This window comes from Eptatretus burgeri, chromosome 18, assembly GCF_056783735.1.
Source record: "Eptatretus burgeri isolate ZD-2024b chromosome 18, Ebu_testis_v1, whole genome shotgun sequence".
NCBI classification, from domain to species: Eukaryota; Metazoa; Chordata; class Myxini; order Myxiniformes; family Myxinidae; genus Eptatretus; species Eptatretus burgeri.
The window spans coordinates 12,165,317-12,187,533 of record NC_140978.1 but is presented as its reverse complement, the minus strand read 5'-3'; the positions used below and the strand labels follow the sequence as shown (position 1 = coordinate 12,187,533).

Sequence of the window (22,217 nt, the reverse complement as noted above, 5' to 3'; positions counted from 1 at the left end):
AAAGTATTGTGTCCATGTTGGAAATTTGATAACTTCTACAATGCCCACATAGCAAGAGGCACCAGTCCTAAAGTTTCGTGATTGCAAGTGTCTATGTGTGTGAGCAGACTGGTAGAACAATGGATGGAATCAACATAACATTGACCAAGGTATGCTATCCGCCGTGGAGAATAAGGAGAAGATGACATTTCGGGTATTAACCCTTTGTCAGAGAAAATCAAGATTAATGCACGAAACTTCAACTTCTTATTGCTTCCCACAGTGGCTGGAATACTTGATATTTTCATCCATTATTCAGCCTTTCTCTAGTCCAGCATGAGATATAGAGGAGAGAGAGAGCGAGACAGAGACAGAGAGGAGAGAAAGAGCGAGACAGAGAGGAGAGAAAGAGCGAGACAGAGAGGAGAGAAAGAGCGAGACAGAGAGGAGAGAAAGAGCGAGACAGAGAGGAGAGAAAGAGCGAGACAGAGAGGAGAGAAAGAGCGAGACAGAGAGGAGAGAAAGAGCGAGACAGAGAGGAGAGAAAGAAGCGAGACAGAGAGGAGAGAAAGAAGCGAGACAGAGAGGAGAGAAAGAAGCGAGACAGAGAGGAGAGAAAGAGCGAGACAGAGAGGAGAGAAAGAGCGAGACAGAGAGGAGAGAAAGAGCGAGACAGAGAGGAGAGAAAGAGCGAGACAGAGAGGAGAGAAAGAGCGAGACAGAGAGGAGAGAAAGAGCGAGACAGAGAGGAGAGAAAGAGCGAGACAGAGAGGAGAGAAAGAGCGAGACAGAGAGGAGAGAAGGAGCGAAACAGAGAGGAGAGAAGGAGCGAGACAGAGAGGAGAGAAGGAGCGAGACAGAGAGGAGAGAAAGAGCGAGACAGAGAGGAGAGAAAGAGCGAGACAGAGAGGAGAGAAAGAGCGAGACAGAGAGGAGAGAAAGAGCGAGACAGAGAGGAGAGGAGAGAGAGGAGAGAGAGCGAGAAAGAGAGGAGAGAGAGCGAGACAGAGACAGAGGAGAGAGAGCGAGACAGAGACAGAGAGGAGAGAGAGCGAGACAGAGACAGAGAGGAGAGAGAGCGAGACAGAGACAGAGAGGAGAGAGAGCGAGACAGAGACAGAGAGGAGAGAGAGCGAGACAGAGACAGAGAGGAGAGGGAGCGAGACAGAGAGGAGAGGGAGCGAGATAGAGACAGAGAGGAGAGAGAGCGAGACAGAGAGGAGAGGGAGCGAGACAGAGAGGAGAGGGAGCGAGACAGAGAGGAGAGGGAGCGAGACAGAGAGGAGAGAGAACGAGACAGAGAGGAGAGAGAACGAGACAGAGACAGAGAGGAGAGAGAGCGAGACAGAGACAGAGAGGAGAGGGAGCGAGACAGAGACAGAGAGGAGAGGGAGCGAGACAGAGACAGAGAGGAGAGGGAGCGAGACAGAGACAGAGAGGAGAGGGAGCGAGACAGAGACAGAGAGGAGAGGGAGCGAGACAGAGACAGAGAGGAGAGGGAGCGAGACAGAGACAGAGAGGAGAGGGAGCGAGACAGAGACAGAGAGGAGAGGGAGCGAGACAGAGACAGAGAGGAGAGGGAGCGAGACAGAGAGGACAGACAGCGAGACAGAGAGGAGAGAGAGCGAGACAGAGAGGAGAGAGAGAGCGATACAGAGAGGAGAGAGAGAGCGATACAGAGACAGAGAGGAGAGAGAGAGCGAAACAGAGACAGAGAGGAGAGAAGCGAGACAGAGACAGAGAGGAGAGAGCGAGACAGAGACAGAGAGGAGAGAGAGCGAGACAGAGACAGAGAGGAGAGAGAGCGAGACAGAGACAGAGAGGAGAGAGAGCGAGACAGAGACAGAGAGGAGAGAGAGCGAGACAGAGACAGAGAGGAGAGAGAGCGAGACAGAGACAGAGAGGAGAGAGAGCGAGACAGAGACAGAGAGGAGAGAGAGCGAGACAGAGACAGAGAGGAGAGAGAGCGAGACAGAGACAGAGAGGACAGACAGCGAGACAGAGACAGAGAGGACAGACAGCGAGACAGAGACAGAGAGGACAGACAGCGAGACAGAGACAGAGAGGACAGACAGCGAGACAGAGACAGAGAGGACAGACAGCGAGACAGAGAGGACAGACAGCGAGACAGAGAGGACAGACAGCGAGACAGAGAGGACAGACAGCGAGACAGAGAGGACAGACAGCGAGACAGAGAGGACAGACAGCGAGACAGAGAGGACAGACAGCGAGACAGAGAGGACAGACAGCGAGACAGAGAGGACAGACAGCAAGACAGAGAGGACAGACAGCGAGACAGAGAGGACAGACAGCGAGACAGAGAGGACAGACAGCGAGACAGAGAGGACAGACAGCGAGACAGAGAGGACAGACAGCGAGACAGAGAGGACAGACAGCGAGACAGAGAGGACAGACAGCGAGACAGAGAGGACAGACAGCGAGACAGAGAGGACAGACAGCGAGACAGAGAGGACAGACAGCGAGACAGAGAGGACAGACAGCGAGACAGAGAGGACAGACAGCGAGACAGAGAGGACAGACAGCGAGACAGAGAGGACAGACAGCGAGACAGAGAGGACAGACAGCGAGACAGAGAGGACAGACAGCGAGACAGAGAGGACAGACAGCGAGACAGAGAGGACAGACAGCGAGACAGAGAGGACAGATAGCGAGACAGAGAGGACAGACAGCGAGACAGAGGACAGACAGTGAGACAGAGGACAGACAGTGAGACAGAGGACAGACAGTGAGACAGAGAGGACAGACAGCAAGACAGAGGACAGACAGTGAGACAGAGAGGACAGACTGAGACAGAGGATAGACAGCGAGACAGAGAAGATAGACAGTGAGACAGAGAGGACAGACAGTGAGACAGAGGACAGACAGTGAGACAGAGGACAGACAGTGAGACAGAGGAGAGACAGTGAGACAGAGAGGACAGACTGAGACAGAGAGGATAGACAGCTAGACAGAGAGGAGAGAGTGTGAGACAGAGACAGAGGGGACAGACAGCGAGACAGAGACAGAGAGGACAGACAGCGAGACAGAGACAGAGAGGACAGACAGCGAGACAGAGAGGACAGACAGCGAGACAGGGAGGGAGAGGAAAGAGAGAGAGGAAAGAGAGAGAGGAAAGAGAGAGAGGAAAGAGAGAGAGGAAAGAGAGAGAGAGAGAGAAAGAAAAAGAAAACAATTACATCAATTTCTCCACAAACTACACACTTTAGCGTGAGCAGTGACTCAGGTGTGGAATGCCATCCCACAGACCTTCCTCAAACGTCAGGCCGAGCAAGCAAAACTGCAGGTGCAAACATCAGATACTGAAAAACATTAATGTCTTTCTGGCTGCTTCATATCTTGAGTCCTTAACTCATGCAATGACAAAATTACAGCACAGCACCTACGCTTTGCTGTAGCAATCATGATCACAGAAACCTTTCCTTTTAGGAAATGCAGTTTATATCACATTCGATAATTGTGTACAAGAAACGGGATGGAACACTGTACGTTTTGCATTCACACGTTCAAGCTGTACGTTTTACACTGGTATGTCCAACTTCAAGTACGCTCCAGAAATGTATGAAAAGAAACAGTGACCAGTAAGTACACATAAAAGGCCAATCAATGACAGACAAAACTATAGCAGCAAAAGAAACAAGTTGACAAATCCAAACAAACAATCTACACAGCTCTTCAACAGCAATTTCAGCTTTTAAATGAACAATCACTTATATTGTATTTTGTTAATTATATGTTGAGGCACCAACCTGATGCGAGATAACAATTCTCCATTTTATCAGGAATCAAATGCGGAATAATTCACAAGCAAGCGGCCAAATTAATTACATGACCTGTATCCAAATCTCAGCGTTTGAATTTGCTCCAATCTCATCGAAATGAGATCTAAATTTCGGTTTAGCAGTCTAATCCAAACCAATGGCCCATAATACTCAAAAGCCAGGTTCAAATCCCAGGTACAATATGGATTTGTCCAATGTCAGCTAATATGTCATTGTAAATCACAGAAAAGCATATACCGTATTTATTCTAATAGAAGCCCCCATTTTAATAAAGGCCCCCCCCCCTTTTTGAGAAATTTTCATGTTTCAAGGGTGTCTCTAATAATAGCCCCCCTCCCCCCTCCCCCGTCACCCGGTGTGAAACAATTGAGACAGCTGAAGCCTGTAGAGGGAGCCTGGCCCGCCTGGCCAGGCCGGGACCCGGCTTTGTTGACAGGTGTTTGACAGCGGTCAAGTCAGTGTGGTGTCATATTCTGCATAATTTATACCCCTCTACCTTGACAATACTTGTATCTTCATAATATAACAAATAAATAATAAATAAAAAATTGGATGTTTGTAGATTGTCTCTAATAAAGGCCCCCTCCCCTCCTTGATCAAACTGGTATTCTAATAAACACCCAGGGCTTATATTACAATAAATACTGTTTCTGTCTACCAATGTCCTTGTCCTCTATGCACAATTTGTACAAGCTCCATTTTGTACAAGCAAATAATAATAATTAATAATAAGATACAATGCACTAAATATTGCCAATACTGCACAATTTGCAGAAATCAGCTTGGAAAAAATCAACCTTGGGGTCAGTGGTTAAACATCTTGATGAAATGCTTGTCAACATGCCTTGGGTTCTTATCTGACCATCAATTTCCGAAATGAGATTTCCACAAAAACTGAGCCAGTGCTTTCTGGGAATGGTGAAAATATAGCAAACCCTCAGGTTTTTCAGAATTTCTACGAAATGTTTTCTTGCACTGGCTGGATCGTGGTAAGAACCAAAAGAAACCGAAAAGCATAAACAAAGAAATAGAGCACAGAAGGATTCCACTTTTACAATATGTTGACTCCAACTATGGTTCCGAATTCATCTGAAAAGTCTGGACTTAAATAACGGAATTAATCAATTTCATCGTTCCTTTTCGAAGATTTATCAGAGGGAATACACACTCCTGTTTAAAAAAAAAAAAAAAAAAGCCTGTGGACTCAAGGAATGTAAAAAGCTTAGACTTGAGGAATATTTCAAGTTTACCGACCTATTCGGACAATCTACTTCCAATATTTACCAAAATGGTGGTAATTCTGCATTCCACCTTATGTAGTTCGACAAAGCATATTACCTAATATAAATGTATTGTGGTTCAGCGTTAAAACAAAAAAAGTTCTTTCTGTGGATCATTCACGTTAGCATATTCAACTTAAATAGAGAATTAATATATATTAAAAAATATATATTACTACGATATTGTTAATGCAAGTCGAAGGGCTGACAGGATGGCCTGCAGGTACACACACTCACCTTTAAGCCGTCTAGCCCTGCATTTGAATCCCGACCCCGATATAAACTGTCACCCCAGTGTTTCACAGGCAGGGTGATTCATCAGTGTGTGCACCGTCCCCCAGAGGGACGTTAAACGGGCGTCCAGTCTGCCAGGATTCGTTGGTAGACATTAAAGATCCCATGTTGCCTTTTGGAAAGAGTAGGCGAGCTATCACCAGCACCATGGCGAAATTCCAAATTCCTGCCATAACCAGCAGAGGGCATTGTGTTAGCAGCACAGCCATGCCCTCAGCCAATGTTGCTACCCTGCAGCCTTGTGCTGAATACGCATGACGACGAATGCAGGTAGAGGTTTGCAGAACGGCAGGGAGCAATGAGACAACAGACAAAATGTGGGAAGGAAAAACAGTGGAATTACAAATGGATGTACTGCAGCACAAGGAGTGCAACTGTAGAAAAATAGCTCCGCAAAGCGGGCGTAACCCCTCAGTCCATGCATTGTAAAAGGAAGCAGTGATATCACGATGATGCATTCAGTTAGAGCACGTTGGACGTCATATCGAAAATCAATAAGACTTCAAAATGGCTACCATGGTGGCTCGTGAAAATCGCAGCGCGCCCATTTTTGAAAGGAACCTTCCTCTACTCAACTCCAACACACACACACTGCAAAAATGCATTTAATCGGACAAGCCAAGCCGTTCTCGAAATTGACGAAAACCAATTTCAAGACAACTGCCGTGGCGGCCACACTGAAAATCGCAGCGTGCCCATTTTCGAAAGGAACCTTCCGCTACTCAACCCCAACACACCCTGCAAAAATGGATTTAATCAGACAAGGCGTTCTCCTCGAAAATGACGGAAACCAAAAGTTGACGGACGCCCAAACACCGAAGTATGAACTTTGACCTCTGTGACCTTGAAAAGTAGGTCAAATCAATAACCCGGGTTATACATCATGTATCCTCATCAGATATACCTGTGATAAAAATTTGGCGATGATCCAGCCATTCTTTCAGGAGAAATAGCCATTTCTAGGTTTTCAGTTTTGGCCCCCTGGTGGCCTAGCCGAAAATCAAATTGCGCTCATTATCGAAAGGAATCTTCCTCTACCCAGCCCCAACACACTGAAAAATGGATTTAATCGGACAAGGCGTTCTCCTCGAAATCGACGGAAACCAATTTCAAGATGGCTGCCATGGAGGCCACATTGAAAACCGCAGTGTGCCCATTTTCGAAAGGAACCTTCCTCTACTCAACCCCAACACACCCTGTAAAAATGGATTTCATCGGACAAGGCGTTCTCCTCGAAATCGACGGAAACCAAAAGTTGACAGATGGACGGACGCCCGGACAACGCCTGTGACGACAATACCCCTTAGCCCAATTCGGGCTGAGGGGTAAAAAGGGTGAGAAGAGAGCTCAGTGATGACAGTTAAGTGATGGCACAAAGCAGACTTGATATGCTGTGAGGAAGAGCTCAAGACGACGAACTCAGAACGACAGTTCCAGACTTGGAGAGGATAACAAGGAAAGTGGTTCTGGAAGAATGCATGTGACTTGGAGGGGCAGGGGCTAAGCAGAGATGTAAGAGGAAGGGAAAAAAGAAGAAAAAAATTGAGTGAGGCAAAAAAAAAACCCAAAAAATATAAAACGTCAAGGCCTCCAACTTTCCGACATTGAGGAAGAAGCAGACCAAGAGACTCAGTATGATAATCACATGCTGCCTGATGTGAGATTCCAAATATACAGGGCCTTAAGATATTAGAATCGCAAATGTGGAAAGACAAGAAGCTGCAGCACAAGCTCACAGCAGGGAGCCATATGTTCTATGATGTTCTGGATAAAGACCACGCATCGTTATGATCAGCTAAGAATGGTAAAGGAAGGATTTTTACTGTGGAGAATATCAAGGTATGTATGCCTTGTCAAGTAATAAAATAGTCATGTGCTGAAGTCATGGGCTGAAGCCAAACAGATGCTCAGAGATTAGATAATTAGAGAAAAGATGAGTGGAGCTTTTTTTTTTTAAGTTTTGGGATACATAAATCGAGGCTTGTGGAAGAGCTAGTACACTGAACTGATCAGGATGTAACAGAAGCAACAGTAGAGGTACATGCAAAAGGACCAGTAGAGAGAGGGGTGGGGGGGGGGTGAACACCAACAGCAGTGCTGAAGGACAAGACAGAGAGAGAGAGAGACTTGGATAAACAATGAGTGTGGGAGGAATTGGGGTGGGGGGGCAGAAGAGGATGCATGGGATGGACAAGATGGATACAGAAGGAAATTCCAAGGAGGTGGAGAAGTGGACTTCCTTTTTCAGTAGTTTTATCATCAATCTGCTTGAACGTGGCCATTAATAAGAATTGTAGTCTCAGATAATTACTGCACCTGTTGCTGATTGACACCTGTTTCTAATGACGAAATGTTAATTGATTTACCTTGATGAAACTCATTTTATTGGAACTTATAATCAAATGTATAATGTGTGCCTCTCTTGTTTAAAGGTCTTATTTTGAACTGGAGCCAAAAGGCCTAAAGCCAATTGGCTCCATAGCTTTCCTGGATGTATTCTCTCATTGCTTTCCTGGATGTACTCAATGCCCTCTCCCTTCTTTTCCTCTCTCGGTTCTTAGATTTCTAACTAATGTGCTTGCCATCACTGCTGACAAGCCTTTGTAAAGGAATTATGTTATGCTGACAGCCTGATACATTAATCTGTCCAGTATTGATTTGCTCGCAGTTGGACCGCTATTCGACCCTTGCTCGCCTTCCTGCGCACGTGTTCTTTTTGACCAAGGTGATAAGAAATCTCCGAGTTTTCTCCTGTCTCTATATTACTTTACACCAGCCCAGACAAGGTCAGATGTGGGTCATTATGACCCGACTCCCCTCCGGTCTCATTTCTGCTTTTCCTCACCCCCCCCCCCCATGAACTTCCCCCACCTTCCCTTGGGTACTATATATCGACGATTCCTCTAAGCTCCGATGAGCGGAGACCATTGTATGACAAGTACATCAATGCTCCTTCATTCCGTAATTACGTTATAAAAATTCTCTGTTTGATTGTACTTTGCCTCGAGTGGACAATTGAGTTTCTAGAGTTCCACAGCACTGGAAATGGAAGGGTGGGATTAACGAAGTTTAGAAGGTGGGATTTACGAAACTGGAAATTTGGAAGGAGGGATTTGGGTGGGATTAACGAAGATAGAAAAGATCATGGTTTTGGATTGGGGACTATCTGAGATGGTGGTGAACAGCTGTCTTGAAGACCAGGAAGGAAGAATGAGATTGAAGAGGATGCGAAATCACATCACGTCCACACTTGCTCGCCGGCCATCGCGATACTCTGTTTTAATTAAAGTTTCAATCCCCTTGTCCGCACTGGTTATCAAGCGACTGTCGGGTCACCGGATGAGGTGCGCGTGCACACCCGAGCCTCGCACCGACGCACCTTTGCACGTTTGCACCTTTGCCTGACGACCATGAACCCACGTGCACGTTTTGCCGAATTTGAGTTCAACTACATTTATCAATTATATTACTTTGCTTATGATGTGGAGAGAGATTGGTCTTGAATGAAAAGATGTCATTTTGGCCTGAAGGGCTACAAAATGGCCTGAAAAAGAGCAGAGAAACAGTAGGAGGTAAAGCAGATGAGCGATTATTTCAGTATGAAGATACTGATGGCAACAGGACCAGTTGCAATGGAGGAGTCAAGAGAAGTGACTAAATTCTCCAGCTTGGAAGGCAGGAAGTTCACAAGCTGCAAGATGTTTTCTTTGAAGAGCTACCACAGGAAGAGGGATTAGAGAGCTTGACCTTTCAAGTAAGGACAGAGTTAAGAGAGAAAGCCTTGGCATGAGCATTCTCCACGATAATAAACCCCTCCTTCAAGAGTGAACATTAACACATCATGGATGAGGGGCATTGTTAACATGAATGATTAACAAGAAAGAAATACATGAAGCTGTACGGGCGTACAACACAAGGGTGTATGCAACATATCCATTTACAATGTCTAATTGAACAGCTTTGTGGAAGAAACATGAACCAGCAAAAAAAACCCTACATATTACTTAAAGATGTACGAGATGCCTGGTGTTGGCTTAATGGTTAAGGCTGGTGGGCTTAGCATCCGAGGGTCCCGAGTTCAAATCCTGCTCAGCCATTGAATTTATACCAAGTGGGGTTCACTCAGCCTGTCATCCTTCTGAGGTCGGCAAAATGAGTGCCAGCTTGCTGGGATGATTAAGCCATTCAAGTATCCTGTGTCGGAGTGGCGACCCGTCCAGGATTGTAACCAATAGCTCAGAAGACTGCTTTGGCAGCACCGATGCTCTGTCCAGAGTATGGTCCCAATGGATTTGGATATTTGGATGTACTACAGCAGTTAATTAAAAAACTGCACAGGACAGTGTATATTGGTTGGTCTTGTGCATTATTCTGTCTGTTTGTTTGTTTGTTTGTATTTCAATCACCTACAGGTCACAAACCGATCTTCACCACATGGTAGAGTTAATCATAAGCAAGAAACATATTGTTTTTGAGGTCAAAAGGTCAGCATCTTCGGTGAGATTTCAAAAACCCTCAATTTTCATCCGATTGAGTTGAAATTTGAACAGGATTGCATATCAGGCCACTGAATTCAACCACCAATTACTACTTGCAAAAATAGAGGATTTTTTAAAGAATATTGGTTGGTCCTGTCTGTCCGTCTATCTGTGTGCAGGCTATCTCAAAACAGTGTGGACGGATTCAAATGAAATTGGGCGTGTGACACGGAGGAATTTATAAAATTTTGGTGAAGATCCAAATCCAGATCCGATAATTATTTCAGTGATTCTTCACCATTGAGAGATGTCGCTAAACCGATATCTCGAAACATTATGGACGGATTCGAACGAAACTTGATGGACAGGTTAGGTGTGTGACAAGGACGAATTGATTTGAATTTGGTGAATAGTTTATAGCTTTGCAGAAGCAAGTTGGAAATTGTTTGAAACCAACTGCAGGCACAAAGCAGGCCACATCAGATGTTATCAATGTCAAGATTATTATAAATATGTCGATGACGACGACGACGACGACGACATGACAAAGTACATACCAAAAATAGCTTGAAAACACCAAAGATTGAGAGAGTGATTTTGGTGAAGATCCGAATCTGGATACGTAAATTATTTAATATTTAAAGTGATTCTTCACCATTGAGAGATAGGGCCAAGAACGATGTAGTACTATATAGCATTATATATACCTCCGTCACCGAAGGTGACCTTTCTGAATGGTTGTCTGTTTGTGTGCAGGATATCTCAAAAAATTATGGACGGTCCAGATGAAATTGTGGACAGGTTCGGTGTGTGACAAGGACAAAATGATTATATCTTGGTGAAGATCCGAATCCGGATCCGACATCTAGAATCTTTTTCAGTGATTCTTCACGATTGAGAGATAGGGCCAAAAACGATATATAACACGATATCTCAAAAAGTTGTGGATGGATTTGGATAAAATTTGGTGGAGACGTTGGGTGTGTGACAAGGAAGAATTGGTTCAATTTTGGTGAATGCGGGAAGGGAACCACAGTTTTTGATGGCCGACATTTCCTCAATGGTGTCGGTAAACTTCTGCAAAATTTTGCAGTCATGAGAGACTTGAAGACTTGAGGCAAAAGGTCCAGCATGTTTAGCAGTGACTGTGTGACTGCTTCATCGCTGCCAAATCTTTCTTGAAGGTGATTCCAGACCTGCTCCAAACTGACATCAGGGTTAGACATGTACTTGGTTAAGATGCTATACAAGTGTTTTGGATTCTGAAACATCAGCCATATGTTAAAACATGAGGTTACACACCAAGTCTCAATGAAACAGTCCTGCATGGCAGGCATCACTGTTGGCATGATTAATGGCTTGAAGTCTCGACCCAATAGTGAATGGCAAGACACTGGTAATGTTGTTGCCTGATGTGTGTTGCATGTCCTCGCAGCATATGCGGGTAGAGTATGGGTGTTCATTGGATTTGGTGAGAAACAATGCGATTGGTTGTCAGTTGTAATCCCACTGGATGGTGACACAAGGTCAGTATGCACCATGGGATACCAAGCAGTCATAAAAAGAGCCGGGTTTGTGACCAATGAGCTCATAACGGGGCATGTTAACACAGTGGGGGTCGAAATGCAACAGTGACACGCAGCATTGGAGAAGGATAACGATACGAAAGTTGTGTGCAAGGCATTAGTAAGCTTCTGTTCTGGCCTTCAACATGAGCGAAGACCTCAATGATTTGGACGAACCCCAGGAGCCAGCGACAGACCGCGTGTGAAGTGAGCTCGAAATGGTGACTCTCGACTAACCCTGTGAGCCAGTGTCAGCCTGCGTGTGAAGCGAGCTCAACATGGTGGCTCTTCTTTCTCGCGGTGGCAAGATGAGCGTGAAGTCAGGCTTTTACTACTCTGGAACAGCCTACCTGTCCCAATTCTTTGAAGAAAGAATTTCCATGCAGCCTACCAACACTTACGAAGTTTAAATCACTTTTACTTATATTTTAAAACACTCCAAATGGGTTGGTAAAAAAAAAAAAACGTGCTTTCTCCACATACAACTACACGTGTCACCAGACATGGAAGTGTCGCCCTTGCCCTCTGCCAGCAGAAATGACGCAACACATGCATGAAGCAAGACATGAATATGCATGAGGCAAGACATGGCCAGAGCATAAATATACATTTTACATTCAAAATGGTTACATCACAAACAGTGAAAAGGAACATTCTACGTACCCATAAGAAATACCCGCAATGGAGCACTTCTTAAAGCACATAACGTTGCAGGTAAGGGTTCCCGTCTTGTCTGAGAAAATGTATTTCACCTGTGAAGGAATAGCACAAAAGTACTTGGATGAGGTATTTGACAAAATATCGTGCATGATATAAGGGCCAAACATTTTACCTAGCTGACCTCACAGGAAGGTGGGAATAATTAGAGGTGTTAAAGAAGTACTGGCAGACCCCAATATTCATGGATTTGCGATTTGCGGATCCCGTGAATATGCGGGTCATAAAATGTGACCTGGTTCGATATTCGTGGTTTGTTGATTTTTATTTTTATTTTTTAAAAACACTTCAGAACTGGTTTCCGATATCGACCTGGGGAATTGGAAATCAGCCAATATCACAGCATTACATAAAACATAGGGGCAATAGCCCTGGGCACTCACTTGGTAGTGGATGGACAAGATAACCAGGGAACCACTGGTAGGCATGGATGACCCACAAAATATGTAATGGAGAAGAAAATAATTACTGATGGATTGTTTTCTTTAATGCCGTGAACAAACATTGGTACATCACGGGTGATAAAGGTTGTCGTTAAGTTTCATCGAAATTGTGTGTGTAGTTTCGGAGAAGTGTGTGTGTGTGTGTGTGTGTGTGTGTGTGTGTGTGTGTGTGTGTGTGTGTGTGTGTGTGTGTGTGTGTGTGTGTGTGTGTGTGTGTGTGTGTGTGTGTGTGTGTGTGTGTGTGTGTGTGTGTTGCGGGCCGGGAGTCGGTGGCGGGAACGACCACGAGGTGGGGAAAGTTACGTCGTCTCCCACCAAACACTTAACAGTCCTACTTATAAGACGGGCCCACACTCAGACGATATATTGAAAGATCCCCGCAGCCAGAGAGGGAGAGACGAGCTGGGGTCGCAGTTCACGTGGGTACCTGCACGTTGAAGGGAGGGAGTGCTCCACGGTGCGGCACCAGCTATTTGTCATGCGGCTCGTGCCCATGGAGGAAACCGAGCGGGGCAGGCGGAATCCCAGGGCGGAGATCAGGGTAGCAGACGGGACCCAGGAAAACTCCACGAACGCCAGCAAAATGTAGAGCGCAGACCAACCAACTTGCTCCCCCAACAGAACTCTCATTCCTCCTCCAAGAGACTTACTCAAAACCAACGACCGAACCCCTTCAGAACTCTCCGCTGAGGATGGCGTCGTAACTTTTATGGACCTCCCCGAACGGGGCGGGGGCTCGGTGGAACAGCCGCCACTGTCTGCCCTGATTGGACGGGGCTCCCATGGGTCCGCCCTTTTTGGGCAGGGTTTTGGCCATGATGGGAAAACCCCGCCCCCACTCCACGCGTGCCCATACTCGTCAAAAATAAGTTACAAAGTTTGTGGAAGCTGAGAAGGAACTGCCAGAGATTCTGCCTCGGACAGCGAGTCGACGGTTAGGCGAGTGAAGCTTGTTCAGTGGTGTTGTCGGTTTGTTTGTTGGATGGTCTGTTGGATGATCGTTGGATGGTCTGTTGGATGATCGTTGGATGATTTGTTGGATGGTTATTAGATGGTTTGTTGAATGGTTCATTGGATGTAACAACCTACCGAAAAGAACATCGTAACGCACACCTTTGATTCTCCCACTAGACAAAAGGAAGGGACCCGTCTCACATGTACTTAATGGAACAACTGACCTTTGGGACATCTGTATGTTTGAATGCATATGGTTTCCAGATCCGTAACATGACCCCCCTCCCCTTTTGATAGACTCGACCCGAGTCGTTAATTTTCATGTGGCATGCAGGTGTAGGTTTTCCCCTCGTACGTTTTACCTAAGGATCCCTGAGTGCGACATTTTGAATACATGTCCCAAAAATAAATAACCTAGTGCGTTGCGTAACTAAACTAACAGATTCACTCGGACAACTTAACCACATTGCCGGCGCTAAGCAAACAACAAGTGGGTTAAAATTATGTACATTCCTAATATTTACACTACCCATGGCCCAGGACCTGTGATTTGAGGAGAGAAAACACAGCAAAGTTAACATTTGTGGGTGAGTGCATAGCAGGTATTGATGGTCAGATGTCTTTCGGGCCTTCAAAGGTCCCTTGATTGTCGTTGAATTCTTCTTTTTCTTTTTTTTTAATTTCAGCTGCTGGAGGCAACTCACCCTAACACGGCAGGCCATACGCCGTCTCACAGGCCATTTGAACTGTCCTTTATGCAACAAGATCTCCGGGCTGCTGAGTGCATTCCCCGTTCCATTTGAACTGGCCTTCATGCAACAGCAAGGAGATAGCCAGGCTGCTCAGTGCAGTCCCCGGTAACACGGCTGCCTGCAGGGCAGTCCTTACAAAACACTTTCAGAGATGGTCCTGGAGCACATGGTGAAGATTGTGACATGGGAAAGCAAACAAAGGCATGGGCGGGTATGGAGGCAGGGCAAAGGCAGGCAAAGCATGGCATGGCAAACGCAGACCAGGCAAGATGCAGTACAACAGGAGGTCGGCGCACTAAGCTGGCCGGCCTCGGTCTGGTCTCGTGAGGTTGTGGAGGGAGTGTGGTGGTGCCGGCCGATCTGAAAACGGGCTCGGACCTACCCTACGGTCTCCCCCCAACCTATCGCCTATGCCTGTCCTTGTCCATACCCATCCCCATAAGCTTGCAACAAAAAAACAACGAAATTTACTTCTTTTTTTTTCATAACTACTTGTGTCCCGAGCCCCCTTATCGTCTTCGTTCAGCTATCCTGTCCTGACCATCTATCCCCGATCCCTAAGATCCTTTTTGAGGGGATTGAGGAAAACTAGTGAATCTGTCTCGAGGCCCAATGCAGCCTCAGAACTAGAGGGGGAGCACTCGGGAGAGTGCAAAACCTCCGCCGTCAATACTGCTAGGTCACTCAAGTGAACCTTATATCTTATTCATTAAATATGATGTCAACAGTGCTGACAGTTATAGTTCTTTTCTCCAACATTTTTTTGGGGCGGGGGAGGGGGTGGGGTTGGAAATCACTTAAAACATGTAGAAATGCAAAAAAATGAAATCGAAATTTTGATGAAAAATAAGTTGCAAAAAAATTTTTTTTCTCTAACAATTTTTTTTGGGGGGGGGTTGGAAATCATTTAAAACATGTAGAAATGCAAAAAAAAAATTCTCGAAACAATTTTATTTGGGGAGGTTAGAAATCACTTAAAACATGTAGAAATGCAAAAAAAAAAAATTCTCTTAACTTTTTTTGGGGGGGGGGGTCACAATTTTTTTTGGGGGGGTTGGAAATCACTTAAAACATGTAGAAATGCAACAATAAAAAATTTTCCTCGAACAATTTTTTTTTGGGGGGGGGGGACCAAGTCCAAAATCTAATGGCATGATCCTTGGACCATACCTAACCCCCCCCCCCCCACCAAGTTTCGTCGAAATCCAGAGGAGTTTTTTCCGTAATACTGTTCACAAACAAACAAACAAACAAACACACAAACAGAAAGGGGTGAAAACAGTAACCTCCATCCATCTTCGAAGATGGCAGAGGTTAATAACTCCCTCAGATTTCAGCAATTTCCCAAGATGAGTCCAGCGGCCTACGAACAGCGAAGGGATGGATGGTGCGAAGGGGTACACGTTTCCTATCTATCCTGGCATTTATTAACGTTAATCTATCCCCGGGGCTTTTCAACACGCCTGTCTCTTTAAACTATCAGTTCTAGAAACCATGATTCTCGTCGCCTGTGTTGGTGTTCGCTATGAATTTGGGCCTGGCCTGCAAATTTTCACTCGTGCTCTTGCACAATTTCGTGGCTGGGCAGTGTGGCTCCATTGGCAGGGATGCCCATCTGCCGAACTCGATCTTTGGCACCCCCGGGTCACTGAGGCAGTCTCCGAGCCTACCAACTCCTTATGAGCGTGGGGGATGCCCTTCCTGGCATCTTCCCCGTCAATGCCCATGTGGCATTTTGGTGCTCCGGGTCCCGTTTCCGTGGGCTGACTGTGCCCATTACACTAACTCGGTCCCTTGGACCCATGGCCTACTCTGGCAGACTACTTCGGTGCCCGGGGGGGGCCTCTACTCGGTGCGCACTTCCCATCAGGCATGCTCCCAGCCGGTCAATAGACTCCTGCACCCTGAAAAACGTTTCGTGCCTTCGTTCGACACCAACAACAAACCGGCATCCGTTTTGGTTTATTTAACTAATCCACTAACTAACATTACACTAACCCCAGGTTCCCTTGGGAGGGATTCACTCCTACCTCCAATCATTCATTCGCACCATGCATTCTACATTCACTCCACTCACACTCGGGCCCGCTGACCCACGCTCATTCATTATGTTTCTTTCTTCTCTCTTTTTTTTTTTCAACACACTCGAACAACGACGTTCCTCTAACTAATTCGTGCTCCCCGTCATCCCTTACTCAAATGCATGTTCCCTTTAACTCTACGTAGCTAATCTATGTCCCACTACGCGTTCCGTGTCTGTCCATGTCTCCAATCAATTCTAAATTCGAAACTAAATTTCCCTCTAACTCGTCCCACCGGGCCCCATGGAGAACTGTGCATGCCCCATGAGGCCGGTCTAACTAATGCTAAACCCTTCCACAAACTAGTGCTCCTTTGCCCACGACAAGGATGTTCGCTACATACTGGCCAGGAATCGTGTACTTGTGCAAAGGCTCAGTAGGCCTTGCATCGCCAGGGCAGCGGTTTGCAACTCGCTTATCCCCTTCCGTTGGCCGATACATACGAGCGTAATGACGCCCCGTTAATCGCGCCAAGCGTTCGCTTTCGAGTCATCCGCCATGTGAGCCAGCGTGCGCTACTCACCCAGCCTTCGTGGTGCGGGATCCCTGGTGACGTCACTCGCACACAAACCGCACCGCGAGGCTTGCAACGCAGGCGGGACCGGCTGTGTCACCAGAGACTCGCTCCACGCGCTCCGCGAACAGCACTCGCGGCGAGCAGCATGTCGGCCCCTGTACACGTGCTCGCATGGGGAAATGCGCTTTCCAAATTCACACGACCCTCGCCTCCATTTTAGCCGTCGACGCTAGTGTCTTGTACCAGGTGCCGAGCGTTTTAGCGCCGACTTCCGATCGCGCAAACGTGCACGCTTGGGCCGCTCACAAAACACGGAATGGATCTCGCACGCGATGTCTCGCGAAGCCGGTGCGGTTTCCAAAATAGTTCCGTCCGTTATCCGACCCGCGTCTCCCGTCTGGGTCGGTCCGTGTCCCATCTCCTCACATGCACTCACACACGCCATGTCTGTGATGAAATAAAAGATGAAGTGACGCGCGATCACGTGACGCGTGGCTCGCACCCGAGACAGATAAAACCGAGATGCCGCGCGGTCGGTGGGATTGTCCCTGGGGCATTGTCATAAACTGCGGTGGTTCACTTGGTGCTCCTTGAATGGTGAGAATTGAGAGTATACCGGACTCCTTGCTTATGCTGGCTAATCGTTGTTATACTTTGCGGTGATTGACTGCGCATGTATTCCTTTTGTGTTTGTAGAGACGGCTTCAATCAAGTGAAATAAAGCCTTATACTCTGAAGGTTTTCCTCTCACATTCATTTCAATGTCATTTGCACCACTCACACGTTTTAACACACACTCTGGAACATTCACATCAGGGGCTTGTGTTAGCCCAAAAAATCCCGGGGTTTCTACCCCCCCCCCAAAGCTTGGCATGCGCTCATTTGCACCATGCACCTGCTCGACCTCGTACGGCCTTACCGGACTCACCTCGTCACGGCCTGCCATGAGGGAGCATACCGTCTCCCCTTGTCCCTGTGGGAGGTTAATCCGACCCTCGGATTGGGTCTCGAAACATTCCACCCGCTCAACCTCAATGTCCCCTACCAGTTCAACTTGTGTGTGCTCCTCTTTAGTTTTGTGCAATTCGTCCCCCTCTTTTAATTCCTGCGTTTCTTTTATGATTTCCGTCATCCCCTGTCCGAATTTACCGGTTTCTCCCTTAATTATCATGACGTCACTCGTTGCCTCGACCTCGCCCGTCGTCATCGCGGTCCGAACAACCTCCACACTCCCCCTTGACTCGGTCATTTTCCCACGTGGTGTACTGGTCTCATTCGCCATTTTCCGATTCATGGCCTGCATTTCACCCTTCACCTTTACCATCTCCGCCTTCATTTCTTCCTGACCCACCGTCAGTGTTTGCATATCCCCATTTAGCGCTTGCATGTCACTCCTTTGTTAACCTCCGCCATCGAAGATGGACGGAGGTTACTGTTTTCACAAGTCGGTTTGTTTGTTTGTTTGTGAACAGTATTACGGAAAAACTCCTTGACGGATTTCGACGAAACTTGGTGGGGGGATTAGGTATGGTCCAAGGATCATGCCATTAGATTTTGGACTTAGTTCAAAGTCCAATATGGCCGCTATGGCGGCCATTTTGAAAAAATATTTGAATTTTTGTTTTTGCATTTCTACATGTTTTAAGTGATTTCCAACCAAAAAAAAAAAATGTTGGAGAAAAAAAAAAAACTTGGAAAATTTTACTTTTTTTCAAAAAAATTTCGATTTTTTTTTTTGGCATTTCTACATGCGCATCGATCTAGTTTAGTTTATTCAATCGTCATTCAATAGAGTCTGATCCGTTTTGACCGACAATGAATAGGATATCAGGTTCACTTAAATGACCCAGCAGTATTGGCGGCGGAGGTTTTGCACTCTTCCGAGTGCTCCCACTCGAGTTGGTTTTGTAAAACCATTCCCATGCTTTGCATTTCACCTCTCAGTGTTTGCATATCACCTCTCATTTCTTGTACATCCGCATTCATTTCTTTTTTCATGTTTTGCAATATTTCCACCAACTGGCTCAAGTCAAATGGCTTTTGCGAAGCCGATCCGCCACGATCAGGCACGGCTCCGACAGGGATCGTTCGGTCCTCCATGGGGGGAATTTGATGCAGGGGCTCATGCACCACCGCTGCTGCCCCAATGCTACCTCTGGGTCTGATCACAGGGAAAGGTCTTCCTGTCTAGTGTTGTCCTGGGCCATGGATTCTTCTAACATTAATTCAGAACCCACCTCCTGTACCAGTCCGTCTTGGTCCGCCATGGTCCGTACTGAGAATTAAACAAAATTTTGATAGCTCTTCATTGAGGCGGAGGGGTTCGAACCCCACTCCCAACACCAAACTGGTGTGGGTTCGAATCCTGTAAATTTTTCTATTGAGGCGGAGGGGTTCGTATCTACACTCCTGACACCAAACTGTTGCCAGTTTGGTGTCCCGTAAATTTCTTGGTGGAGGCGTAGGGTTTGAATCTCACTCCTGACTACCAAACTGTTGCGGGCTGGGGGTTGGTGGCGAGAACGACCACTTGGTGGGGAAAGTTACGTCGTCTCCCACCAGACTCCCCGGAATTGTAGGCCGTCGCTCCAGATAATTCCGCAAGCCGTTGGGTCGCTGAACCGACCGTGGAACACCAATACCTCCACTGCATAGCGTAGGGTCCTTTTGTCTGGAACCAATTTAACTAATTAACTACGTGGTGTCGTCTTCTGGGGAACCATGCCCTCGGCACGTCTTGCTCAAACCGGGTCCCTCTACCGACTGCGGCAGAGTTCCGACTCAAGACGACCAACTCCGGTTCGGGTGCTGTCGAGCGGAACTGCCAAAGCCGTGCCGGCTAGGATGAACGGATTTTCGGGTATAAAAACCCGGCGAAAACTCAGATCCGAACCATGCTGGACCAATGAAAGAAAGGACGGAAACAAACTGGGAACATTTCTACAGTAATTTATTTACAAGAAAGAAGACACAGAGCAAGACTTCTCGCGGATATGCAAGCAAGAATTTACAATGATGGAAAATACTTAACCGTTCTACTTATAAGACGGGCCCACACTCAGACGATATATTGACAGATCCCCACAGCCAGAGAGGCAGAAGCGAGCCGGGGGTCGCAGTTCACGTGTGTACCTGCACGTTGAGGGGAGGGAGTGCTCCGTGGTGCGGCACCTGCTATTGGTCGTGTGGCTCGGCCCAGTCACACGCGTGGGGCTCGTGCCCGTGGAGGAAACCGAGCGGGGCAAGCGGAGTCCTAGGGCAGAGATCAGGGTCGCGGACGGGACCCAGGAAAACTCCACGAACGCCAGCAAAATGTAGCGCGCACACCAACCAACTTGCTCCTCCAAAAGAACTCTCGTTCCTCCTCCAAGAGACTTACTCAGAACCAACGACCGAACCCCCTAAGAACTTTCCGCTGAGGATGGCGTCGTAACTTGTATGGACCTCCCCGAATGGGGCGGATGCTCGGTGGAACAGACGTCACTATCTGCCCTGATTGGACGGGGCTCCCATGGGTCCGCCCTTTCTGGGCAGGGTTTCGGCCATGTCGGAAAAACCCCACCCCCACTCCACGCGTGTACATACTCGTCAAAAATGAGTTACAAAGTTTGTGGAAGCCGAGAAGGAACTGCCAGAGATTCTGCCTCGGACAGCGAGTCGCCGGTTAGGCTAGTGAAGCGCTTGTTCAGTGGTGTTGTCGGTTTGTTTTTTGGATGGTCTGTTGGATGATCGTTAGATGGTTTGTTGGATGGTTCGTTGGATGTAATAACCTACCTAAAAGAACATCACAACGCACACCTTTGATTCTCCCACGAGACAAAAGGAAGGGACCTGTCCCACATGTACTTAACGGAATAACTGACCTTTGGGACATCTGTATGTTTGAATGCATATGGTTTCCAGATCCGTAACAATACTATATATATATATATATATATATATATATATATATATATATATATATATATATATATATATATATATATATATATATATATATATATATATATATATATATATATATATATATATATATATATATATATATATATATACAGTGGGGAGAACAAGTATTTGATAAACTGCCGATTTTGCAGGTTTTCCCACTTACAAAGCACGTAGAGGTCTGTAATTTTTATCATAGGTACACTTCAACTGTGAAAGACAGAATCGAAAACAAATATCCTGAAAATCACATTGTATGATTTTTAAATAATTAATTTGCATTTCATTACATGAAATAAGTGTTTGATACATCAGAAAAACAGAACTTAATATTTGGTACAGAAACCTTTGTTTGCAATTACAGAGATCAGACGTTTCCTGTAGTTCTTAGCCAGGTTTGCACAGACTGCAGCAGGGATTTTGGCCCACTCTTCCATACAGATCTTCTCCAAATTCTTCAGGTTTTGGGGCTATCGCTGGGCAACACAGACTTTCAGCTCCCTCCAAAGATTTTCTATTGGGTTGAGGTCTGGAGACTGGCTCGGCCAGTCCAGGACCTTGAGATGCTTCTTACGGAGCCACTCCTTAGTTGCCCTGGCTGTGTGTTTCAGGTCGTTGTCATGCTGGAAGACCCAGCCACACCCCATCTTCAATGCTCTTGTTGAGGGAAGGAGGTTGTTGGCCAAGATCTAGCAATACATGGCCCCATCCATCCTCCCCTCAATACGGTGCAATCATCCTGTCCTCTTTGCAGAAAAGCATCCCAAAAGAATGATGTTTCCACCTCCATGCTTCACGGTTGGGATGGTGTTCTTAGGGTTTTACTCATCCTTCTTCTTCCTCCAAACACGGCGAGTGGAGTTTAAACCAAAAAGCTCTATTTTGGTCTCATCAGACCACATGAGCTTCTCCCATTCCTCCTCTGGATCATCCAGATGGTCATTGGCAAACTTTAGACGGGCCTGGACATGCGCTGGCTTGAGCAGAGGGACCTTGCGTGTGCTGCAGGATTTTAATCCATGACGGTGTAGTGTGTTACTTATGGTTTTCTTTGATACTGTGGTCCCAGCTCTCTTCAGGTTATTGACCAGGTCCTGCCATGTAGTTCTGGGCTGATCCCTCACCTTTCTCATGATCATTTAGGCTCCACGAGGTGAGATCTTGCATGGAGCCCCAGACCGAGGGAGATTGACTGTTATCTTGAACTTCTTCCAATTTCTAATAATTGCGCCAACAGTTGTTGCCTTCTCACCAAGCTGCTTGCCTATTGTCCTGGAGCCCATCCCAGCCTTGTGCAAGTCGACAATTTTGTCCCTGATGTCCTTAGACAGCTCTCTGGTCTTGCCCATTGTAGAGAGGTTGGAGTCTGATTGATTGAGTATGGACAGCTGTCTTTTATGCAGATAACGAGT

General features: G+C 46.6%; 1 protein-coding gene across 3 annotated transcripts in view; it reads right to left on the bottom strand.

Moving 5' to 3' along the window:
* LOC147008622 (phospholipid-transporting ATPase IA-like) overlaps positions 1 to 22,217 on the bottom strand; it is a 449,885-nt gene that overhangs the window by 303,917 nt on the left and 123,751 nt on the right. For all 3 annotated transcript variants that reach the window (XR_015053196.1, XM_085863761.1, XM_085863762.1), the window contains one exon: positions 12,060 to 12,148. Coding sequence is in view for 2 of the 3 variants with exons in the window: in XM_085863761.1 (XP_085719887.1) it covers positions 12,060 to 12,148 (89 nt within the window). In the remaining variant the exon portion in view is untranslated. The remainder of the gene's footprint in view (positions 1 to 12,059; positions 12,149 to 22,217) is intronic.